This window comes from Lipophrys pholis, assembly GCF_963383615.2.
Source record: "Lipophrys pholis genome assembly, chromosome: 18".
In the NCBI taxonomy this organism is placed as follows: Eukaryota; Metazoa; Chordata; class Actinopteri; order Blenniiformes; family Blenniidae; genus Lipophrys; species Lipophrys pholis.
Genome location: NC_137646.1, coordinates 24,200,551 through 24,223,527, shown reverse-complemented (window position 1 = coordinate 24,223,527; position 22,977 = coordinate 24,200,551). Strand labels below are relative to the sequence as shown.

The 22,977-nt window shown below is 40.8% G+C and overlaps 1 protein-coding gene across 1 annotated transcript in view; it reads right to left on the bottom strand.

Moving 5' to 3' along the window:
* The window catches only part of vax2 (ventral anterior homeobox 2), a 28,129-nt gene extending 5,568 nt beyond the window's left edge, over positions 1-22,561 (bottom strand). Inside the window, exons 1-2 of the mRNA XM_080486252.1 lie at positions 21,386-22,561; positions 16,916-17,103 (exon numbers count right to left, since the gene is read on the bottom strand). Of these exons, the coding sequence (XP_080342378.1) occupies positions 16,916-17,103; positions 21,386-21,620 (423 nt within the window). The 5' untranslated portion in view covers positions 21,621-22,561. The remainder of the gene's footprint in view (positions 1-16,915; positions 17,104-21,385) is intronic.
* Between the last annotated feature and the right edge of the window lie 416 nt (positions 22,562-22,977).

Genomic DNA, 22,977 nt, shown 5'->3' with positions numbered 1-22,977 from the left:
GGTAGGGTCCAATAGCTGGATCCTCTAAAGGGTAATAATTACATATATTAACTGCAATTTTGAGATGGGATGTCGTTAATCCATTAATCTTCATTCATAGGATCGTTACGGGCCTGAAAACAGTTTAAAATAGATTAAAGGAAAATAAAAATAGGATGTATCAGTAATATTAGATTAAAAAGGAAAAATTTGTGACAGTAGTACTATAGATAAATGTTTCTAAAGCATACAAATGTATGAAAATTTTACTTCATTGTGAAAGAAAACAATTATTTTGGGAAAAGCACATTAAATAAGAAGTATTATTATTATCATTATCGTGACTCTCACATACAAGGCCGACATGAAAGGTGAGTTTCAGAAGATGGAGAAGGAGATAAAAACAAAGATCAAGAATCAGAAAAGACGACGATGAAACAAAGAAGATAAAGACAAAGAAGAAGAAAGTGAAAGAAGTAGTGGAAGTATCAGTAGTTATAGTGGAGGAAGACCAAGAAAAAAGCAGTAGAAACTACTAAATTACTTCTATCATCATTAGTACTATGATTCAATACTAATTAAACTCTATGAAACTAATGAGATATAAATGACAATGTTACAGTTTAAAACCATAAACTCAGGTTTCTGTTTCAAACTGTCGTTTCAAAGAGGAGATCAGGAGTCTCTTTATGGTTCCGAGTTAAAAACGCCCAAGACGTCTCCGTCGACCACACGGAGCTCCACTGTTCCTCCAGGACCAGTGCAGTGAGTCTCTGAACCTTGGCCGGTGGAGGAGATCCTCGCCTCCGTATCACCGCGCCGTGGAGGCGGGCTCAAGCTTCTGCCAGGGCCAGTGAGATCATAGTTTCAGCTCCAAATAATGAGATCGGAGAGGATCCCGCAGCTCAGAGGGGGAAGACCGACGCCAGCAAGTCTCACTGCAAAGACCCCAAACAGCCGGCGGGCAGCAGATAGTGGAGATGGAGATAAGATGGCTGATACGGGGGGGGGAGGGGTGGATAAGTAGAAACGATCAGGGTCGCTGGGGCATCCTCCCCCTCCCCCTACTACCCAGTGTGGATCTACCCCCCCCCCCCCACATCAGTGCCAAGATCTCTCTGGGTATTTTCACTCGGGCGGCGACGCCTGCCAAACGTGCACATCCCATAAAAGGCTTTCACTGCGGATGACACTCCCGACCAATCCCCGTGGGCGTGGCTCGCTCTCCTGGTCACGCCGCGGCCGCCATCCCCGAGAAGGGAGGAGGAAAAAAGAGGGAGGAGGAGAAAAAAAAAGAAAAAAAAAAAAAAAACATTCTGGTGTTTTACAGGGATTTTTATTAGAGGGGGGAAATGATGAGAGGAGAAGAAAGCAAAGCTGCCTTTGGTACATCTACACTATTGGATGTAAATCCTTTTTAATGGGATCCAGGGTTCAACGCTGGGGCAGAGATTACCGGGGGAGATCTGGATCTGGACTGACCTGCATTTGCCCCGGGCGGGCGGGCGGGCGGGCTCGCCCTCTGCACCCGGCCCCGGTGCACTCCGGGCGGCGAGGGCAAGTGCCAGGCCCCGGGTGACGAGGTCGGGCGAGAGGACGCCACGACACCAACAACCCGGAATCTAAAAGTGAAATTCTTTTTTCATATCTGGGTATTTTTAGGCCAAACATCCACCAGATCAACCATGAATAACAGGTGGCCCCTTTTTTTTGCCCCCCCAGCCTTTCAGCTTTAGGAAACGATTCTTTAAATGCCCTTAATAACAAAGAAACAGCTGCTATCAAAGGATAAGGCCGGTCCATCTTGGTAAATCTTCCCCGCGGCACTCCAAACAGAGGCGATGGTTCCTACCGAGGAGGGAAATCTGTACCCGAGGAAAACAAATGTTTGCTTCGGTTGTATGCCGACGACAGTCTGATATGTACGCAAACCAAATACTCTGGGAAATATAAAGTTTGTACGCGCACACATCCATGAATATATAATGTCTATCTTATCTATACACACACTATTTATTGTGTATGTGTGTTATCGAGTGTAAGTTTACATATTAACTAACGCTGACTGATATCCGTCTACATATACGTTTGAGTTTTGACCGAAAACATAGAGTAAATAAGGATGTTAGTAATATTTTTTATATAGAATTGCTCATTCAATGTTAATTACTAAGATAACCAAAGTTCTCTGATCAGTTAAGCGAAGTATATCTCTATGATTTGCTGAAATATTGATAGAAAACCTACTAAAAGTCATATAAATCCTATAATTTGAAATAAAAGCGTTGTTCTACGATTAAAAAAAAAAGGGATGATAAAAAATGAGAGAGGTATGAGGAGGGGGTTGGGGTGGGGGAGGGGTGGATTCAAGGTCAGGGCGATATGATGAGGCCAGCATGTGTGAATTACGCCGCTGCCGAGCGGCGCAGGGCTCAGCCAATCGGAGGCCTGCGCGGCGAATCCAGGCAGCTGTGAGCCGGCGAACTGGGCTAGAGGTAGAAAGGTTAAGCCAGATCAAGACCCGACCGGGTATCCATATGTGTGCGTTCAATACATCACCTAAGCTGTGCCGTGTGTCCCGGCCTGATTCAAGATGGAGACGAGTGACAGTAAAAATAAATAAAACAAATTAAAAATTCATATTTATTCTCTTAAATATGCATAAATTTGCTCGTCGTCGTTTGTTATTTTCAATCACTTTACTCTCCTGGATTCTCTGAAATACTTAAACTGACCTAAGCTTCCCCTGATGGAAAGCATTAACTTAAACATCATCACACACACACACACACACACACACACACACACACACACACACACACACACACACACACACACACACACACACACACACACACACACACACACACACACACACACACACACACACACACACACACACACACACACACACACACACACACACACACACACACACACACACACACACACACACACACACACACACCCGTGTAATACCCATAATGCAAAGTGAAATGCAGGATTGTGGCGCTAAAGTCTTTAAGAAGGACACCTGGTGACTCTTTCACACTTTCCATGACCCCCTCCCGCGGCTTGGCGCTCCCACCGTGACCCTGGTCAGACCCCCCCTGATCCGGGGCATGTGACCGACACACAATGAAAACACTTTGCCCTGGTGGATTGTACCAGGCACTGCGGGGGCCACTGAACTGTATGTGACGGACTCAAATATACTCAAATATATGTCATTTTAATGAGGCGCTCCGCCGCATGTGGGAGGGAGGGTGACGGATGAGTAACTGTAGTGTGTGTGTGTGTGTGTGTGTGTGTGTGTGTGTGTGTGTGTGTGTGTGTGTGTGTGTGTGTGTGTGTGTGTGTGTTTAATAAACACGTTATACCAATCACATAAGCACAACAAGCTGAATTCACCTAAAAGGAATTATGGAAATATAAAAATTAACGCCCAGAGTGCCAAAATGTGCTCTCTAGCGCCACCTAGAAACACTAAAACGGCAACCAGAGCTCGTAGGAATGTCGTAGAGAGATCAAACCAAAACTCAATTGTTCGTCTTGTCAAGACCTACAATTCACGTGCTGATACCCCCGACCTAAATCCGACAGGAAGTCCGCAATTTGCCTTTTAAAATAAGATTTGCAAACGCTAGTTCCTTTTGTTTTAGTCAAAATGTCGCATCCCACTTGATCTAACATAAATTCAACTAACAAGTAATATTTCAGAAAGATAAAGGGACTTGTTTTAAGAAAACGAATCTTAAATATCTCGATAAGATCTTGAAATTATTGTTTTTGTGGGTTTTATTTTAGGTTTATTACACAGACCATGCGTCGTTCAAGCCGAGGTCTTCTTTGTATGAAATAGATCATTTGGATTTTTTACCATTTGTTGCTTATTCTAAGACACAGAGATTGAAAATACTGGTAAAATATAGTTTGAAATAGGTTTTTCAGATCTCAATATTCCAAATCACAAGAAATTTTACCAAGACGATTTTCACTTGTGGAGTGAAAGATTTTTTTTCCCCCCACTTATTTGAAGGTAAAAGTACCTTGAAAGCCTCATCTTGATGTATCTCAAATATAATCGTTTTCGGCTAATTCGTTTTGTTTGCGTGAAAACAAAAGGCCCAAACGGATTCAAATATCAGTTTTTGTTCCGTGCGAAAAAACACCAAGTCTCATATGTGCAGTTAAAATCTTCCACGACAACGAGTCGCTAATCTACGTCTCAATAACTTTTCCTCCCTCACACACTCACTGGATTCAAGATGTTCTGTGTTTTATCAAACTGGAAAAAAACTGACGAATTTAGGAAAACCAGTTCATTAAAGTCCTTTTATTTTTTGTAAAAGGTCTGCGTAGTCAGGTTTTATCGCCTATGGATCCAAACAGCCATTGTCTGTCAGACTGAAATTAGAAAAGAAATCCAAATGGGACTTCTCTGTTTAAATCGGTGCAATAAATACAAAATGTCCCTATTAAAACATAGAACTTTGTAAGAAAGAGGTGCGATTAAAATCGATTTTAAATTTCTCCTCCTATTTTTGAGGATCTTTATGCATCTGAATATTACAGATCAACGAAACATTACATAACATCAAGGATTTCAATATTGAGGGATTGAGGGATGATGTGAAAATGTGAAGACTTTCATTTCAAATTTAACGTTAAAAACCTTGAACATCTAAAAAATATATATATATTTTTTTTTTTTAGAAACCCTTGAATTTAGCTCTAGAAATCATTTAAATCTAAATGACTCAAATATATATATATATATATATATGTAAACTATTCCGGAGCCAGGCAGCAACCAGCTTGTTAATATTTAGTGTCAAACTGATTTAAAAACTTTTGAATTTGACTTTATTTTACTTCTAAAACAAACAGAGCAGCTTAAAATAAACAATTCTTCACACACGGAACCAAAAGAGCTGCGAGTTCCCGGTCACGTTGAGAGTCACTTAACTACCTGCTTCAATTTACGAAACTGTGTGTTCGGTTTGTTTGTCTTTTAAATTGTTTGCCGAGTTTTTATTGTAAAGGTTTAAGTTTTGTTCACCCGAGACGAACCAGGTTTTTTCCAGATGAATTAAACGGCCCGACACGGTGAACAAAGCGCGGCAGTAATAAAGCGTCTCAGTCTCGTATCGTGGATCAGTTCCATCGACTCTTCTCTCCTCCACCCGACCTCGACACCTGAACTTACATCACCTTCTCTCACACTCCTGCAGAACTGCCACACTATCATCATCTTCATCGCGGTCACATTTCAACCTGACCTCTAAACCCCGGCGCAGGTTCAGCCAGGGGTTAACCCCGTCTTATAGAATCGCTGGTAGATATGGCAGCTTAATCCTCCTTAGCGCAAAAGCACTTGGGACTTTTATGAGGTCCACCTCTCTCTCTCTCTCTCTCTCTCTCTCTCCCTCCCTCTATCGTTACCCCTCCCTCCTCCCCTCCATCCATCCATCCCTCCACCTACTGTAACGTTAAAGACGCGCCGCACTCGTTCACCGGGAGGAAGATGAGACGTCAGCGGGGGCTTGGACGTCGTCCATGACTTTTCCTGCATGTCACCCCGCAGTCACTCCAAATTTCCCATCAGCCCCGGCAGAAGTTCCCGGGTCGTGTCTGTGTCACGCTGCCTCGCCATTTCCCCCCCCAAATCTCTGACTTAACCAAGAAAGACCGGGGGGGGGGTTCCCCTCCCTCCCTCTCTCTTCACTCTGTTTTTTTTTAAATAACCATATTTGATGCGAGAAGCAGGATGCATTCAAGCGTGACGCGGTTATATTCTTATATCTTATGATTGTGCACACAGGTTTTATTATGTAACGTCTGGGGACTCTCTGCCTCTCTCTCTCTCTCTCTCTCTCTCTCTTTACATTTACGATGAAAACAAAAGAGACATGATGAAATCTGTTGGGAATTAAACAATAAAGAAAAGATTGCTTTTTTTTTTTTTTTTTTTTAATCCCTTGGGGAAATGACTTATCTGCATTTATCCCCTCCTATAGTTGACCTTAACTTTACATGCAGCCAGGAGCTGCTCGGTGCCCGAGGGCCTGGAGGGGGTCAAGGGTAACGCTCATGGAACCAACAGTGGGATTCGAACCTGCGGACGTCCGATACCAAGCCCACCACTGCCCCAGAACTCCACAAGAATCACACCATTATTAGGCTTCGATTATCTCTAAACTTGTTCAATTTTTCTCTTTAATTCACTCAAAAGATGAAATCATGTCAGTGGAACTGGACGAATAGAATTAATTAGAACTGTTATTAAATGGTTAAGCTCACACAGCAGCATTCCAACAGCTTTTTACTGATAAAGAAGCTTTTTATTCAGCATATAAGATCCATAATGACGATGCACCCGCATGGCGCGCCTCTTCATTACGTTTTATTTATTTATTAAGGGTTTGCTGGGATTTTTTTAAACTGAAGAAGCAAAACTGCAGCAAACAGTTTCATTTTATGTGTTTAAATAAGTTTTAATTAAATCTATTTTTCATTTTTAAGGTTTTAGGTTGTCGTCGGTTTGTAGAAACACAAAATATTCAACAGAAATATTTTAAAAAGTTTGTTTTTTCACTCAAAAAGTAGAAAAAACTTCTCCAAATTTAAGAAACGTACTTATAAACTAATAAGCTCATTTTATTGGCTTTTTCCGTGAAGAAAAGACAATAAGCTATTGTCCCAAGCACACGAGAAGCATATTTAATCGTTTTACTCGTTTGCTAAAAGCAAGATACATAAAAAAGGAATGTACTTTAATTCCTTTATTTATATTAACAAATCAGGAAACTATCAGTGCGACGCAATTATCTGATCTTATAAGTAATACATCAATAATAAGGACATTTTAAGGTTTAAGTCTTTAAAACTTATTCAAGCTCCAGAACTTTAAACATTTCGATTTCTATTAGTGGCAAATCAGCTTCAAATAACTCAAAAAGAGAAATAATGTTAAAGGAGCTTAATAAATCATAATAGAAAATACTTAAACAATTGCAGGGAATTTCACTCTGGGATGAATAAACAATGAAGTTGACGCTGTAATTAGTTGACAGCCTTTATATGTCTTTTCAGTAATGACTAAATGTTTTTACTTTGTTTTAACGATGTGAAGATTTTCTATTAAACTCTCCTATGGCCTTACCTGAGAGAAGTTGCTAAAAAATTTTAGTTTTAAATGAGATTTTTAGTGTTCGTCTGCTAAAAACCACACAAATAATTCAATTCAACGCAAAGCGAAGAAATAATCACAGAATGTAAGAATTTTAAGTAGATTTGCATTTATCTGCACCTTGTATGTGCTTTTATTTTTTTAATCCAACGTTAATAAACCATTTTTTCCACTGTGACTTGATGCTGAAGGCTGCAGCGTTCTCTCTCCACCTGCAGCTCATCACAAGACGTCACCGGGTTTCATATCAGCTGGAAAATGTCAGAAAGTGGCTCCGCAGACGACCTCTGGCCACGCTGATTGCTTGGCCGGTGTGTGTGTGTGTGTGTGTGTGTGTGTGTGTGTGTGTGTGTGTGTGTGTGAGGAGAAGGAAAAAAAAAAAAAAAACTCTCGTATCCAATCCTGCTGATTTTCTATTTCCACATCAGCTGAAGGGTTACACGTCGGCGCTCCGTATGTTTTGGAAAATCACACCGTCCCTGGCTCGGCCTGCTCTCCCGCCTGCCAGAAGCTGATGAGGCAAGTCAATTCAGGAATAATTCAGGACAAAGGCGGCGGAGACTTAATTGCTTTTGTGCTCCTCTGATTACCTAATCAGGTTGATTAGATAATCAGAAGCCTCGCAAGGTTTCCTCCTGGACCGTCCGCTGTCCCCCGGTGTCGGGGGGGGGGGGGGGCACGCTCCCGGTTTAGGCCACTACGACGTTAAAGGAGGAAACAACTCTGAGTCGAAAGATTGAAACTGAAAGCACAAAGACTGTCTGTCTGTCTGTCTGTCTCAGTGTGTGTGTGTGTGTGTCTGCCGGCCTCCCTTCCTATCTCTCTCTTCATCCGGAGTGTGTGGTACAGAGCCGGCTCTGTGCCTCTACATCTGCACGGCCCTGCGTCATGGCCGCCGCCTCTGTGCTCCAGACGAGTGGCCAGACACCGTCTGTCTGGGCCGTCATGGAGAACAATGCACACAAACGGGGACATTCACTGTACGCAGACGCACAACGTAAACACACACACACACACACACACACACACACACACACACACACACACACACACACACACATACTTGTGAGGTTCCGTGACCCCCTGAAATGTGCAGGAGGAGCCTTTAAAGTGACGCCTTGCTCTTCCAGAAGCCTGACGTGCTGCTTAAAACGTCACGGTTTGTCCCAAAGAACTTCAGTTTAATGTAATCTTTAATAAAACTGAAAAAAAGACTTATCCCAATATCCCCTGATCAATATTGTTCCTTTACAGTTCCAGGTAATTGAGCTGTTTGGCTCTTTAAATTGGCGAGACACATTTTTGGTTTATTATTGTGAAAATATTTACAATTTTGGAACCGATTTTTTTTTTTATTAAATTAAAGACTTTACATTTACAAGGTATATGATCATCACTATATAGATAATCCTCTTATGGTTATTAAAGTAACTTTTCTGGATGAAAAAATGTATAAATGTAGTTTTCTGTCCATTTGTTCTCACTTTAACCTCTGGTACAAGGGCTTGTAATGTTGTGGCCCACCTATGGGGGGCGCCAAAGAGCCAGGGGGTCAGGAGGATGCCTTTTCACAGAGATGTCTTTTTTTTTTTGGGACCAAAAGAAAATCGTGTCGAAAGAACTAAGTGAGGAGTAAAACTGTTTCATTAAAACTATTAATTAAACTATGATATTTCGATGAGCATTATCAGATATATGGAGGATAATGGCGTCCAACTTGATTAAAAGTCAACTACTGATCTCTAAATTAGATTTGTTTTATCAAAACTAACACTTTCAAAATGCATTTAGTAATATAGCAGTTATAGAGTATTTGAGTGCCTCAGACCAGGAGTGCTACCATGTGTGTTTTTTATAGGAGCTTCCTGAAGCGTTCCCTAAACATCTTATTTTGATCATATTTATGAAACAGAGTCACTTTCAAAAGGACTTTTATTTCTTGGATAAAAAGGCTGAAAAAATATTTATTAAAAAAAAAAGGCTAAATGACTAAAATAGGAAGATTTTTTGGGGAAAAATGTCAAAATTGTGTGAGAAATGCTGGAAAAGGAGGATGAAACAGCTAAAATCCGGTTTGAAAACAACTGAAGATGTTATGAAATGTCCTTAAATTGTAATTCAAACTTCATGAATGCAAAGTGTTTTTTTCTGATTTTGATGGAAAACTTTTTTTTTTTTAAATCACCAAAATTGGCTCTTTTGGTCATAAAGGTTTCAAACTGTCATTTCTTGGTTTCTAAAACTGATCTTAAAACCCACAGAGAAGAAGGAGACGTCCCTCCTGCACTCTTATCAAGATGCGTTGTTTTGTTTTTTTTAAGTGATTGCTGCACGTTTTTCTCTCTTCTGGCACCACATCAATACTTTCTCCTCCTGAATCACTTTTCCAGACACTCAAAGAAGCTTTTACAGACTGAAGGCGTGAGCGAGGACACGACCGGCTCCGGGGGTCAGACTGCAGACTGCCCGAGGAGCAGAAGGTGGAAACGCAAGAGAGACGAAGACGAAGAAGAATTTCAAAGGGGCGACTTTTATCCTGTTGCAACACATTTTGGTGGGATGATGAAGAGTTTTTTGTTTTCCTTAAGCATTTGTCTTGACCTCAGAGAGTCGACGTAACGGCCGGTTGACTTTATCGCCGGCCTGTCGCAGGGTTCTCTGTATTCGCGTGCGGCGTTTGCACGTTCTCCCTGAGCGGAGAAGCACTGGAGGCCAGTCGAGGTGCCTTGAACCGCCAGGAGGTGTGAATGAGTGAACGGGGTCTTCTGGAAAACCCAACGACGTCAATGAATCAGCCCAGATGAACGGGAGGATTTTAAAACACTATATTAAACTATATTAACAGAGCTGTTTTAAAAACACCTATCATAAAAAAATCACATTTAGTTTTATGTATCCAGAAGATCTCGAGGGCCAGAAGGAAGACGGGCGGGAGGGGAGTTCAGGTCGCCCATTTCTGACGTAGGAGACAAAAGTAGCCGCGGTGAACTAGAAGATTCTATAGTTGGAAGAACATGAGGGAGTTCCGTATCTAACCAGGAATCTTCATCCTGGATTGAGAAAGGCCTGTTCAAGGTGATTTAAACTCCTAAACATGAAGAACAAATGAGTCGGTGTCACTTTAACGTCCCTTCAAAGCTTCAAAGCTTCAAAGCTTCAAAGCTTCATGTCGCCACGACAATCTTTAGATTCTGGACGCTTCCATCTTCAGTTCGCCTGTTTTTAGTTTTTGGGACATAATTCATAAGTTTGAGGTGATTTGTCGAGTAAAGTTGTTTGTCACCTGCTTTCATTTATAATCAGAGATTGAAGAATAAAAGAAAAAGATTTCTATAGTCAAATATAAACGTGTGTGTGTGTGTGTACGTTTAAACAGAAATCACCCTTCACTCTTTAGTTCATGTTTTCTTCTTCTTTGTTTTTGTAACTGCTTTGTTGTATTTCCGCACCAAATTGCATTTATTTCTGTATTTTATATATTATTATAGTCTTATTTTCCCATGTATGCAGTTATAACACTGTTTTTTTTACGTCGATTTAGTAATGTTAAAATACATTTTCTTCTGAATTTTGTTCATTTTAACTTGATATTTTATGTATTTTTAATATGATTTATATCTTGTTTCTTTCCATTTAAATATTCTATTGTGTTTTTTTCCCTCTCGGTTTAAAGAAACAGCCTAATTCTTGTCTTGCAGTTCATGTCTTGTCTTCACTGCAGTGACGTTTGATTTATACCGCCAATAAAACCAAAAAACAAAAGCCTTCCAGTTTGTAGAGAGTCCTTTACAAGCTCAGACATTTCCATTAATTAAATCCAATCTCAAAACTAACGCAGACGTTTGTCCAACATCTGTGCAGATTTACATCAAAGATTCAAGGAGATTTTTTTTTTCTCTCTCTCTGCGGGATTAAAACCATCAAATCGAGATTTACTGTGAAAAAAAGCTGAAAACTCTGAAGTCAAAGTGATCAAACAGGAAGCAGAAGACAGGCTGAAGAGTGTCTGCGCGCGCGGTTTTTTTTTTTTTTCGCCAATCGGAGAACTCGTGAGGTTCATTCATACAAACTCACGTTTTGAAGTCATTTCTATGGGAATTACTGAGAAAATAGAGAAAACTTTGAATTGATTCGTTTAATCGAGTAAATCAACGATGGTTTGAAAGATAAAATTAAAATGTGCATTTACGGTTTCCTGTATAAATTAAAGGATCATAATGAGTTTTAGTGATCAGGAAACGATTTAAAAGACTTTTAATGAGACTTTTACTGAACTTTTTTCTATTTGATTGTCTGGATTTATTATTTAGACTCGTGTAGATCACTTTAGAGCCATTAAATGAACCACAGTTGGGTTTATTTTAGTTAAATGGTTCATATAGTTTAGGTATAGGTACCGCCTCCGTGCGCGTGCATGTGTGCGCAACTTCTAAACCTGAACTAATTGGAGCTCCAGCTTGGAGCTTGTTTGTTTTATTATCTTACACTCAAACCTCCCACCTCATTCGAGCTTTATCCGCATATAAAAAAAGGCCTGCTGCGTTCGAATCAACTTTACAGACAAAGAAACTAAAGTATTTTCATGAATGTTTCAAAATATGAAAAGAGCCTGAAGTTGAACATTTTGTCAGAATTCAAGTGACTGGGATAAAAGGTACACGGGAAAGTACCTCATTTGGTTGAAATTTGGTCATTTCAGTGGATTCAAAAGCTAAAAAAAAAAAACAGTATTTTAATTTCTAAATCTACGAAAGGAAGGAAAAGTCTCACTTTGAAACGAAACGTCAAACTTCTTTCATCCAGACAATGAAAAGTTTCAAGATCTTTCGTAGGTTTTAAATCAATCCTGAGCCTTTTCCCAAGTTTCCATGACAGCTAAGTGGAGGGGAAAATGTTTCTCCATACACACAATCAACGGGGAAGGAAGAGCTCGCGTTTATTCAAATTGTACAGATTGATGGGAGGATGTGCGGTAAGATGCGTCCTAATGGAGCCGCTTTTAAGCGCAGTGGTCTTAATTTTCGCCTGTAAATCACATAACAGAAACCTTCTAACACTGTAAAGTCACCAGAAAACAACTCCAACTGCACCCTTTCTCTCCCCTCCGTGATTTGTGCGTGATTAGCCTTGAATTTGCGTAAAACCCCGCAAATTGTTCCTTTAATGTGGACTAAAAGCCTTTTAAAGGAATAAAATAAAGCAGACTCAGCTGGCGGCACGAAGAAGTTTCTGCGCGGTTTGGCGTTAATGTTTATTTGTATTATTATTTATTTGCGTCGTTGTGGAGGAGACTTCGTGTTGTGTGCAGTTTGAAGGCCACTGCGGGCGCGTTTCCAGGCCAATACTGTGCGTCAAAGCGCAGCGGCTCCTCTGCAGCGGCGGCAGCAGGAAGCGGAGGCCCTCCCATTAACACCCCGAGAGTCAGCACTAATGAGGGGCACAGTGGCTGCTCTGTGCACCCCCCCCCCCCCCCCCCACCCACACACACACACACACACACACACACACACACACACACACACACACACACACACACACACACACACACACACACACACACACACACACACACACACCTCCAGCCCGCCACCTCCACGTCTGAGTGCGTGTTTTGTCCTCACACTTGGTTTCCTCCTCTGACAGCAGTGATGGTGCGTAAAAGCTCCGGTCTTTTTTCTTTTTTGTGTGGCTGCAACAAGTGTTTCTACTCAGGCCTCCCGACTGCAGGTGGTCATTTACAGAGGTGGAAAGATTACTGGGAATGTGTACTCAACTACTACTAATTTGCCTCATTTGTACTCCGCTACAAGTTACTTTTTAAAAATAAACTTATTTTTTTCCAATTCATCAAATCAAATTCATCCCAGGAAGTACGATTTATACTTGTAACTGCACAATTCAAGCGTGAAAGTCCTTTTTTTTTTAAACAATAATCAAGTAAAATGCAAAATACTCCTCCAAAAACTACTAAAAGTATTTGTTACTTTTAATGTGAAACAACAGACATTTATTCCATTTTGTCTTTGTGTGAAATAACTTCATTCAAACTACATTTCTCGGTAAATAGGTGAAAAACTACAGAGCTTTTACTTGTAACAGAGTACAATTCAGGCAAGGAAAAGTGGTATTTTTGGAAGAGTACTCAAGTAAAATGCCAGATACCCCTTTAAAAACTACTAAAAGTACTTTAGACTTGAAACAAGATATTAACTCCATTTCACCTTGGTTTAAATAAATACATTTAAACCACATTTCTCAGTAAATTCATCACTTTTTACTTGTAACTGCACAATTCAGGCAAGTAAAGTAAAGTAAAAGTGCTGTTTTTGGAAGAATACTCAGGTAAAATCCTCTCAAAACTACTAAAAGTATTTCTTACTTTGTTCCTGGCAACAACAGACATTTATTTCATTTCACAAAATATTTTCATTCAAACCACATTTCTCAGTAACTGCAGCACTTTTACTTGTAATCGAGTACAATTCTGGCAAGTAAAAGTGTTGTCTTTGGAACAATATGCGAAATACTGCTTTCAAAACTACCAAAAGTATTTGTTACTTGTTCCAAGCAGACATTTATTCCATTCCAACCACATGAGTAAATAGTTGAATAAATTCAACACTTTTACTTGTAATCGAGTACAATTCAGGCAAGTCAAAGAGCTGTTTTTGGAACAGCACTCAAGTAAAATGCAAAATACTCCTGTTAAAACTATTAAAAGTATTAGTTACTCTTTACTTAAAACAACAATTTCAATTCATCCTTGTATGAAATAACTACATTCAAATCACATTTCTTAGTACATCGGTTAAAGTACTTTTACACAATTCTGTCAAGTAATAGTACATGTTGGAACAATGCTCGAGTAAAATGCAAAATACTCCCCTAAAAACTACATAAAGTATTTGTTACTTGTTCCCAGCAACAACAGATATGTATTTAATTTCATCTTTGGATGGAAATACTACTTTCAAACCACATAAACTACAGTAAAACATGTAGATATGAAGCAGGAATATTATCTAGCTTAGATATTTATCCAAATTGTGAATGCACCCGTGTTATTTCTTACATTTTCAATACGCAAAAGCAGATATAAATACACAAAATACTCCTCAAATTGAATTTTTGTTTTTGTTTTATAGTTTTCAACGTATGAAAGTAGATTGCACGATGAATATTGTACTCATTACATGAATATACGTGTAGTTCATTACTTCAACTCGTTATGGTGTTGGAAGTACCAGACATGGTATAAAATGTAACTAAAGAGGAGTAAATTTACACGATTTACAGGATACTTGCAAAAAGTACAGGTCCTAAAAATACTACATTAATACAGTTACAAAGGCTATTTGTAATCAATTACTTCCACTCTTTATTGTTCTAAATGTAAGTATAAATGATGTGGATTGTACTTCAATGGGAGTGAATTTGGCCGACATCGAAAAAAAAATACTCAAAAGCGAAAAGAGTGGTAAATACTACTTAATTACAGTACTGCCAGTGGTTGTAACGTTAAATCATTTAAGGTTTTACAGGAAGTAATGCAGATTAGATGGGTTACATCGAATTTTACGCACATTTCAAAGTTTTCTTGGTTATTTTCTATTTTTTGTGTTTAATTTAAAGGCTGTAGGTTGAAATATTCCACACCAACATGAATTCCGGTAACTTTACTCCGTCATCTGGTCGTAACGACCACAGGTTGTTTCTTGTACACGAGAAGGTGACGCGCTCCTGACTGTGCGTCAATACATCTGGTTAATTCCACAATTAATGTTTTGCGTTTTGACACTGCAAAGCTCCAGAATGCTGCAGGGAGGATTCTTGGTTTATCAGCACATCCGGTCAAGGTTCAAGACACGTGACGCCTTTTACGCACATCCATCGTGATTAATGTTGCGCTTAATATGGAGGGAGAATTCTGCCACCAGTTTAATTTAATTCTGACATTTCTCTGGAATAATATGAGCACGGTTTGTGTTTTATGAGTTTGTGTCGCGGCGCTCCTCGATGCCTCTACTTCGCAATGACGATGCGCAAACACGCGTTTTTACGCACAGCGCCAAAGGCCTCGTGGTGCGTATCAGCATTCATTAAATATTTCGATAACCTGACAGGCTTTTTATATACATCTCATAATTGTATTTAACATTATTTTCGCTGCTTCATTAAATTTGGATGTTTTTGTAGTGAAATGTGCCACTAAACCAACATAAATCAATTTCAGAATGAGCCTCGGGGCAGAACTGGAACTGTGATATTCTGAGTGTTTATTTTTATTATTTTGTTGTGCAAACTAGCAGACAGTCTATTGATATACACATATATCTTTGATAATCAGTGCTTTATTAGCTCAAATAAACTTAAAAGTGTTTTTCGAAAATATATTTCTTCAAAATAAAAGTCAGTATTGATATCTGGAGTTTTTTTTAACATCAGCCTTTGACTTTTCAGCATCATAAAGCCAAATGTTCTCAGCACGTGACAGAGGAAACCCCATGTAATTCATGCGTTTCATCATTTCTCTTCATGTTGGCTGGCCAAGTGTCAGAAATCAGTGCTCGTTATCTTATAAAACATTTCATTTCACATTTATTGGAGAGAGGAAAAGAGAAACGCGATGGAGAAGCACGAAAAGTTGAGTGATGCGTTCAAGTCCCTCCCTCCCTCCATGGTGTTGTGACGTTGATAATGCACAGGAGGCTCAGAGTGGGAAGGGAGGGGGGGTGTGGGGGGATGGGGGGGATCTCTGAATGAAGCTGGCTCCATGAATGACACAGAAAAGAGCCACATTTTTTGCACGTTTCCCTTTTTTCATTGACATTTGAACAATAATCCTGGAAGAACAACGACATTATGTAGATGGGAGAAGTTCGAAGCTCATTTATACTGCGAATATGAGAATATTGTTTCTTCATACATATATACGTGGATACTTTTTAAAAGCTTGAACTCGTGATATTTGGATCCATCATTTCAGCCCCGCACTTTGAAAGGTGTCGTGAACGAACGCGCGCGGCCCCAGTGCACGCGCCCCGGCCTGAAATAACCCGTCAGTGGAAAAAAATGCAGTGGGCGGAGCCTTTGAAAATTCGCTACTCTGATTGGCTGAGCCGCCAATTGAAGCCACGGCGCACCTGTGGTCAAGTGATTACAATATTTAACAATTAATGCTAATGGGAAACACCTGTTTGGTCACAAAGGGGTTTTATTAACTTTTCTTTTTAATAGTAAAACAACAAAAAATTATCAGCAGTTTCACATTTAAAATGAGGAAACCGCAGCCTATAAAGATAAATAACTGGCTTAAGTTGAATTTATGAAGTAGCTATTTTTAGTACGTTTGGCAATTTGACCCGTTTACCTTCTTTATACTTTATTCATTTATTTTTTTAATGAGTTTTAGCCATTTTCCACTGGTTTTACTTCTCCGCCCATCAAATTATTTGGAAGCAAATCTCTGTTTTGTCCTCTAAAATACTTGTTTGGATTTAATTATGGTTATCTTATAGGTCATGTAAGTAGAAAACAACCACTACTATATAAGAAAATTCTATTTAAATGTGACGCTTGTGACCATGGCTTATAGAAACTGATTTTACGCTTTTGAAAACATAAAAAATATAGTTTTATCTTGATTTAAATAGCTGCATTCTGTGATTTTTATCTGTATAATTAAAGACACTCAGTACGTTTGTGCAGCAGCGGTCTCTCGGAGCGGCTCCGTGGAGCTCCTACCTGCGTCTCGGAGAGGTTCAGCTGCCTCGCCAGCTCCGTGCGCTCTCGGCCCACCACGTACTGGCACCGCTGGAACTCCAGCTCCAGCCGGTACAGCTGCTCCGCCGTGAAGGAGGTCCGTGTGCGCTTGGGCCGGTCCAGGTCCAGGCCTTTGGGCAGGACGATCTCCCGGATGGTGCCTTTGGCGTCTGTCCAGAAGACAAGAACATTTAAGTTTGGGTGCTTTATGCAAGTTCAATTGGGGTAAATATTCACTCGAGCCTCTGATTTCTTATATCTGAATTTAAAAAAACAAAAAACAAAGATTGTCCGGTTTTCACCACCTTATTTCCACTGGTGAAGTGGCTGCAGGCCTATATGGTGCCAAACTGATGGAATATGTATGAGCAGTGCTATAGGCTAATGGCCTGAGAGGGAGAAAAAAATAGATGGATGCGAGACTGAATGGCTTATTTTTAACACACGAGGAGAGGACAGGATAACAGGGCCATTTCCCCCCAATAGGAGGCTCCCCGTGTCTCTATAGTCATTTACGCACAAAACAACAGGCTAAGCCCCTCGTTTTCAAATAGTGATTGTTTCAGCCAATCATTCTTGATCTCTACGCTCAAGTTTCGGGCTAAATGTGTATTTTACGCATAGAAATCTAAATAAAGTGTCGCACCTTGGCCTCAGACGACACAAGAAGCGCGCCGCCTAATGCCAGCAGCATGTTGCAGCCAAAGGCCTGGGAGTGCTTCAACGTGGGGGGAAAAAACCCCAAAACGTCTGGTCTCTCAGCGTCACGTTAAATTCAGCAAACCGGAGTGCTGCAGCAGCGTGTCGACGTCTGTGTGACGCGCAAATGGTTAATTCCTGCGCGCCGGATTCCTTTCAATCCAGCCTCCTTGACAGTCCCTGGATCTCCGCATGCTCTGGCGGCAAAGAACGGCCTGTTACGTCTTTCCCAAATGAGTCGCGTTGCGCAAAAGTCGGAGAGTCTGACTGAGTACGTTTCCACTCCGTATTATGCCAGTGCGTCATTATCTGGTCACAACGAGTGTGTGTGGCGTTCCTGGAACAAAACACATTTTTCCCTCTAAAAGAGTTAAAAACAGCTGCGGGTTCTTGGTAGTGTTATTTGGTGTCTGTTGATTACGCCCTTATTGGTGTTTCTTCCGCTTTAATTGCCCTTATTTCACATAAATCTGTGGAATTGTACGTCATGGTTGCTATGCGGAACTTAGAAAAACAGCAAAATCAGAAAAAAGCTGGTTCATTAAGTTATTGCAGAGATTTAATGTATAAATACTATTTAGATTGAAAGACAGGACAATTGTTGAAATGTTCAATCCCCTTATATAGTTATAGATGAAGGCATATGGAAATCTTGCCAATAAAAACACGTCACGCCACTGAAATTCTGCTGTCGTTGTCTTTTTGTTTCCGTTTGTAAAATCTCGTTGCGCGCAGTCCCTCGATTTCCTTGGCTACATCGTATAGCCACGGATATTTTTGCTGGTATTTATCACATGCAGTGGCCGCACAGGCCAGACAAGAACCCCTCTTTGTCCAGGGTTTTATACTCATGAAATATGCAATCAAATAAAATATGAAGAGGCTTGAATTAAATATGAAACAAAACCAATTGAACTGGGGAGTCATGGTGTTTCTATAGATGTGTTCCATGCAGCTTTAACTGCAACATACATACATAACGCGTCAAAAATACGTGTTGTGACGTTGGCTCTTGCCACTCGCGCATGTTTGTGTGGAATAACGTGATCTAGGGGGGTAAAAAAATAAATAAATTACGTTTTGGATATAAAATACAAGGAAAAATGCTGCGTAAAAGAATAAAAAATGGCTACGATTTAAAAAAAAAACAACTTAATATAACGATAAATGCGGTGATAATATCCCTGCAACAGATACTTCAATCACATCGCTATAGACAGCTTACCGTTTAGTGTTAACCTCCAAGCACGAGCTACATAATGTGGTCTCCATCTTTACGCACAACACGGTGCGTAAAGTGTCGCCAGCCAAGTCATATTCTCAAAAACAACCCCTATAAAATCATTATATATCATTAGTGCTTTTACATATTTTCCTCCTGGGGGAGAGGAAACTAAAGCCAGATAAGGTTTAAACTGTGGAAAGAGGAGGAGGAGGAGGAGGAGGAGGAAGAGGAAGCCAGTGGCTGTATGTAGACCTGCTGACCTCTCGCTGACCCCGGCCCGCTCTGCACTGAGACTCAGCTTCAGAAAAAAAAAAAATAATTACACACACACACACACACACACACACACACACACACACACACACACACACACACACACACACACACACACACACACACACACACACACACACACACACACACACACACACACACACACACACACACACAGAGAGAGAGAGAGAGAGAGAGAGAAAGCCTTAAGCACGACGTGTTCAGTATCTCCCCCCAAAAAAATAAAAACGCCCCAAGGAAGTGTCCTGTCCTGCAGGCCAGCTCCTCCAGCTCCTCCAGCTCCTCCAGCTCCTCCAGCTCCTCCAGCTCCTCCAGCTCCTCCTCTCATGGACACCATGAACCAGCGGCTCATGCAGCATTGTGCGCGTTTAACTGTGCTGACGACACAGTTCTACAGAAAGCGGCCTCGTGGAAAACGTACACCTGGTTTTAACGCGTCCTGGACGTTTGTAAATGATCTATTACAAACAACAACCACCGCTTACACACATATTAACATTGACATACTAATTTCTAGTAACAAACACAGACAATTCCTGCTTTTAACGCGGGTTGATCGAAGCTTCGGAGACGCAGGTGGATTCACAATGTTATTAAATAGTATGGACCCTTCTGTTTTTCCAGGGTTTTCTTTCCCCCACCAAATTTAAAGATTACTAATAATAAAGTCAACTGAACAGCGCTGCCTCGTGAACACAATAGTTCAATAGAAGATAAATAATCCTGCCAGCAGCTATAATATCCACAGCATCCCAGTTTAACTGGGAACTGACAGGCCGACATATTGATTCACGCTTGCATAGTAAAAAATAAAAAATAAAAAATACAACTAGTCTTTTTGACCCATTTTAAATTACGAAATGCTGCACGAGGAAAGCGTGTTTACATTTTCCTTTCTTGGAAAGTGAGAACAACAAAAAGCTTCACCATCATTCATTAATTCCCAATTTTCTATTTTTAGAAATGTGTTTTCATTTCGACTAGTTTGCAACAAGTTAAAACTGCTGGAACAATTATTAAAACTGTTTTTTACGCAAATTTAAATATTACGGACATGTTATTTTAAATTACCGGAGGATTTTTACGGTTTTATATTTAACACACATTTAAAGTCCACTTTAATTTCTATAATTGCATTTTTAAATATTTAATTAAATAGTTTTGTACAGTTTGAAATAAATAATCCAGTTTTACATTTAAATTAACGTTGATCCAGTTAAAATATATATTCCATTTATTTGACAGGACGGTTGCTTACGTCCCAGTTTATTTTTTTTATTTGTTGTTTTGTTTTTTTCCCCCTCTATAATTCTCAGAGATCACGTTGGCCTCCACGGTGGAGGGCGTGGGCTCACACACACACACTTCACTTTTATTTAATTCATTTTACTCGTTAATGTAACGCTGGTGTGGAAATTAATACAACCGACTTCTGGCAAAGCCTCCAAATACACACATTTCTCGTTTTGTAAGTTCACTGGAGAGCTTCTGTCTTTCTTCCCCCCCTTTTTTTTTTTGTTGTCTCTGAGGTCTGTTGTTAAAAGCAGAACATTATCGTCACAGATTGTGAATCTTTTTCTTTGTTTTTCTGCTCTGATATCAAATATCTGCACACGGACACTTACAGAGAAGTAGAACTAGATACAGACATATAAAAATAGATAAATAAGGGGCCGGTGTTTAAACTTCATTGTTTCTGTCATTAATTTGACTTATTAATTTTTCATACTCGCCCAGGAACAAAGGAGATGCTTCATCAGACTTTCCTCATCAATAAGCTGCAAATACATTTGTATTTAGACTTCAAGATGGAGATTCAAATCTTTATTTACAGATTTATAAACTCCCGGTAGGTTATAGTAAAGGTGTCCTGTTTGTTTTTGGCCCTTTTTATACTAATGGTGTCTATTGTCACTGGGTTCATACATTTAAGTGAAATTAAAGTTTGCCTGCATAGAGCTGAAATAAGGTTTTGGATTCAGAAACTAATAGGAGCATGTTCTACATCTATAAAGGAATATTTTAACGATTAATTGATTAGTTTTTGTCAACAAAATGTACATACATGTCTCTTCTATTACTATAATGATAGCAGATAGAAAGAAATGGACACACTGTGTGTTTATGATCGAGAATAAAACGCTAAATAAACGTCAAAGCTCATATTATCAGTCTGGGGGGGAAGTTTTACGCACAGGTTTGAGTTTAGTTAGTTTGGAGTGTTCCCCACTCACCCCTCACTAGTATCCTCCGGCAGTAGTCTGGGTCTACTCCCAAAAGTTTGTCGTGGCCGTCTTCGCTGGAGGACGTCGGGGTGGACGCCGAAGTCCCCGGGGTGTCGGTGGAGCTCTGCACCGGGGACCGGCTCCCGATCTCGGCGCGGCACTTGTTCTCCATCCGGTCCGCACACAGCGGGTTGGGTCCACAGCGATGGTTCCCATCGCCCATAGTCGTGGCCTGATCGAACATCTACAAGTAAGTTACAATCTCTAAAATTAATGTCTCGCCCTCCTCGTGTCCGCTGCTGCTCAGTCCACTCTCTCTACTTTCCTCTCCTCTTTGCAAATGTTCTCCAGAGACAGCATGCCCACCTCTCCCTCTAAATTTTTTTTTTTAAATTTAAAAAAAAAAAAAAAAAAAAAAGTAGATCCAGTTACAATGGAACCATGTGGCCCTGCAACGGAACCAGGGCGCGCTTCAGGTGTCGCGGCATGACGCACGGTCCCGGAGTCCAAACCGGGTCTGCTGGGAGATGAAGCCTCGGTGTCCCGCTCTGACTAGAGGAGCCGGGAGAGACGCATCATGCAGCCTGCGAGGTACAAGGGGGGCCAGCGAGATGTGTGGAGGAGCGGGGAGGTGCCACAAACACTCACACACACTGCTCACCCACGTAGAAATAAAGTGAGAGGCGGCGCGCGGAGAGGAGGAGGAGAAGAAGAAGAAGAAAAACACAGCGGTCACAGTTCAAACCAGGAAGGAAAGTAACTCCTGGTGAGTCCGGGAGCAGCAGCCTGTTACTTCACTCCCACCGGCTGTTTGTTCGGATCCTTCACTGCTCCATGTTGGTGGAGAAAGAAAAGGGGCGCGGAGCTTTTTGTTTTTGGAGAATCTGTCTGAGTTGAAACCCTTTAAGAGGCGCGAGGGGGTGGGGGGGTGGGATTGTCTGGAAATGTGGAAATGGTCACGTTTGCTCGTGCGTAAAGTCACGAGCGCTCGGATTTTGAAATAACTTCTCTGTCATTCGCTACACAGCCGAAGCAGCAGGTCGACGGCGGCTCAAACCACCTGCCCGGTTCCGTCCTCGGCCGCGGCGGAGACGTTGGCTTGTGTGTGTGTGGATATTATTTAGCCGCGACACCACCGTGCACCTCACAAGAGGCTCCAAACTCCAAACGTCACTTCCTGCCCGTACAGGGCTGCAGCTGATTGGTGGACCGTGCAGCGCACGTTTGGGGCTGCGCGCGTGCGTTCTCTCCCCCCCCCCCCCTCCTTTCACCCGCTCTGTCCGTGTGCGCGCACACGTCCCGTCTCTGCCCGAGTTTCCCCGCAGCAGGAGCAACAACCTGACTTACGTTTTTTAAATCGTTGTTTTATTCTCTGAGCTTCTCGCGACGCGCATTTCCTCAGTTGCGTTTTCTCACACATTTTAATAGAATCATATGAGGTTTGTTTTATAAAAAATACAATTTCATCAACATTCATGGCCAAATTAACAATAGCAGCTCAATTAAATCCCCTATTTAACTAAATCCGTTTGTTTTACGGCAAACTGAAACACACATGATGTTGATCTAATTTAACCTTTTTCTTTTTTTTTTACATTTAA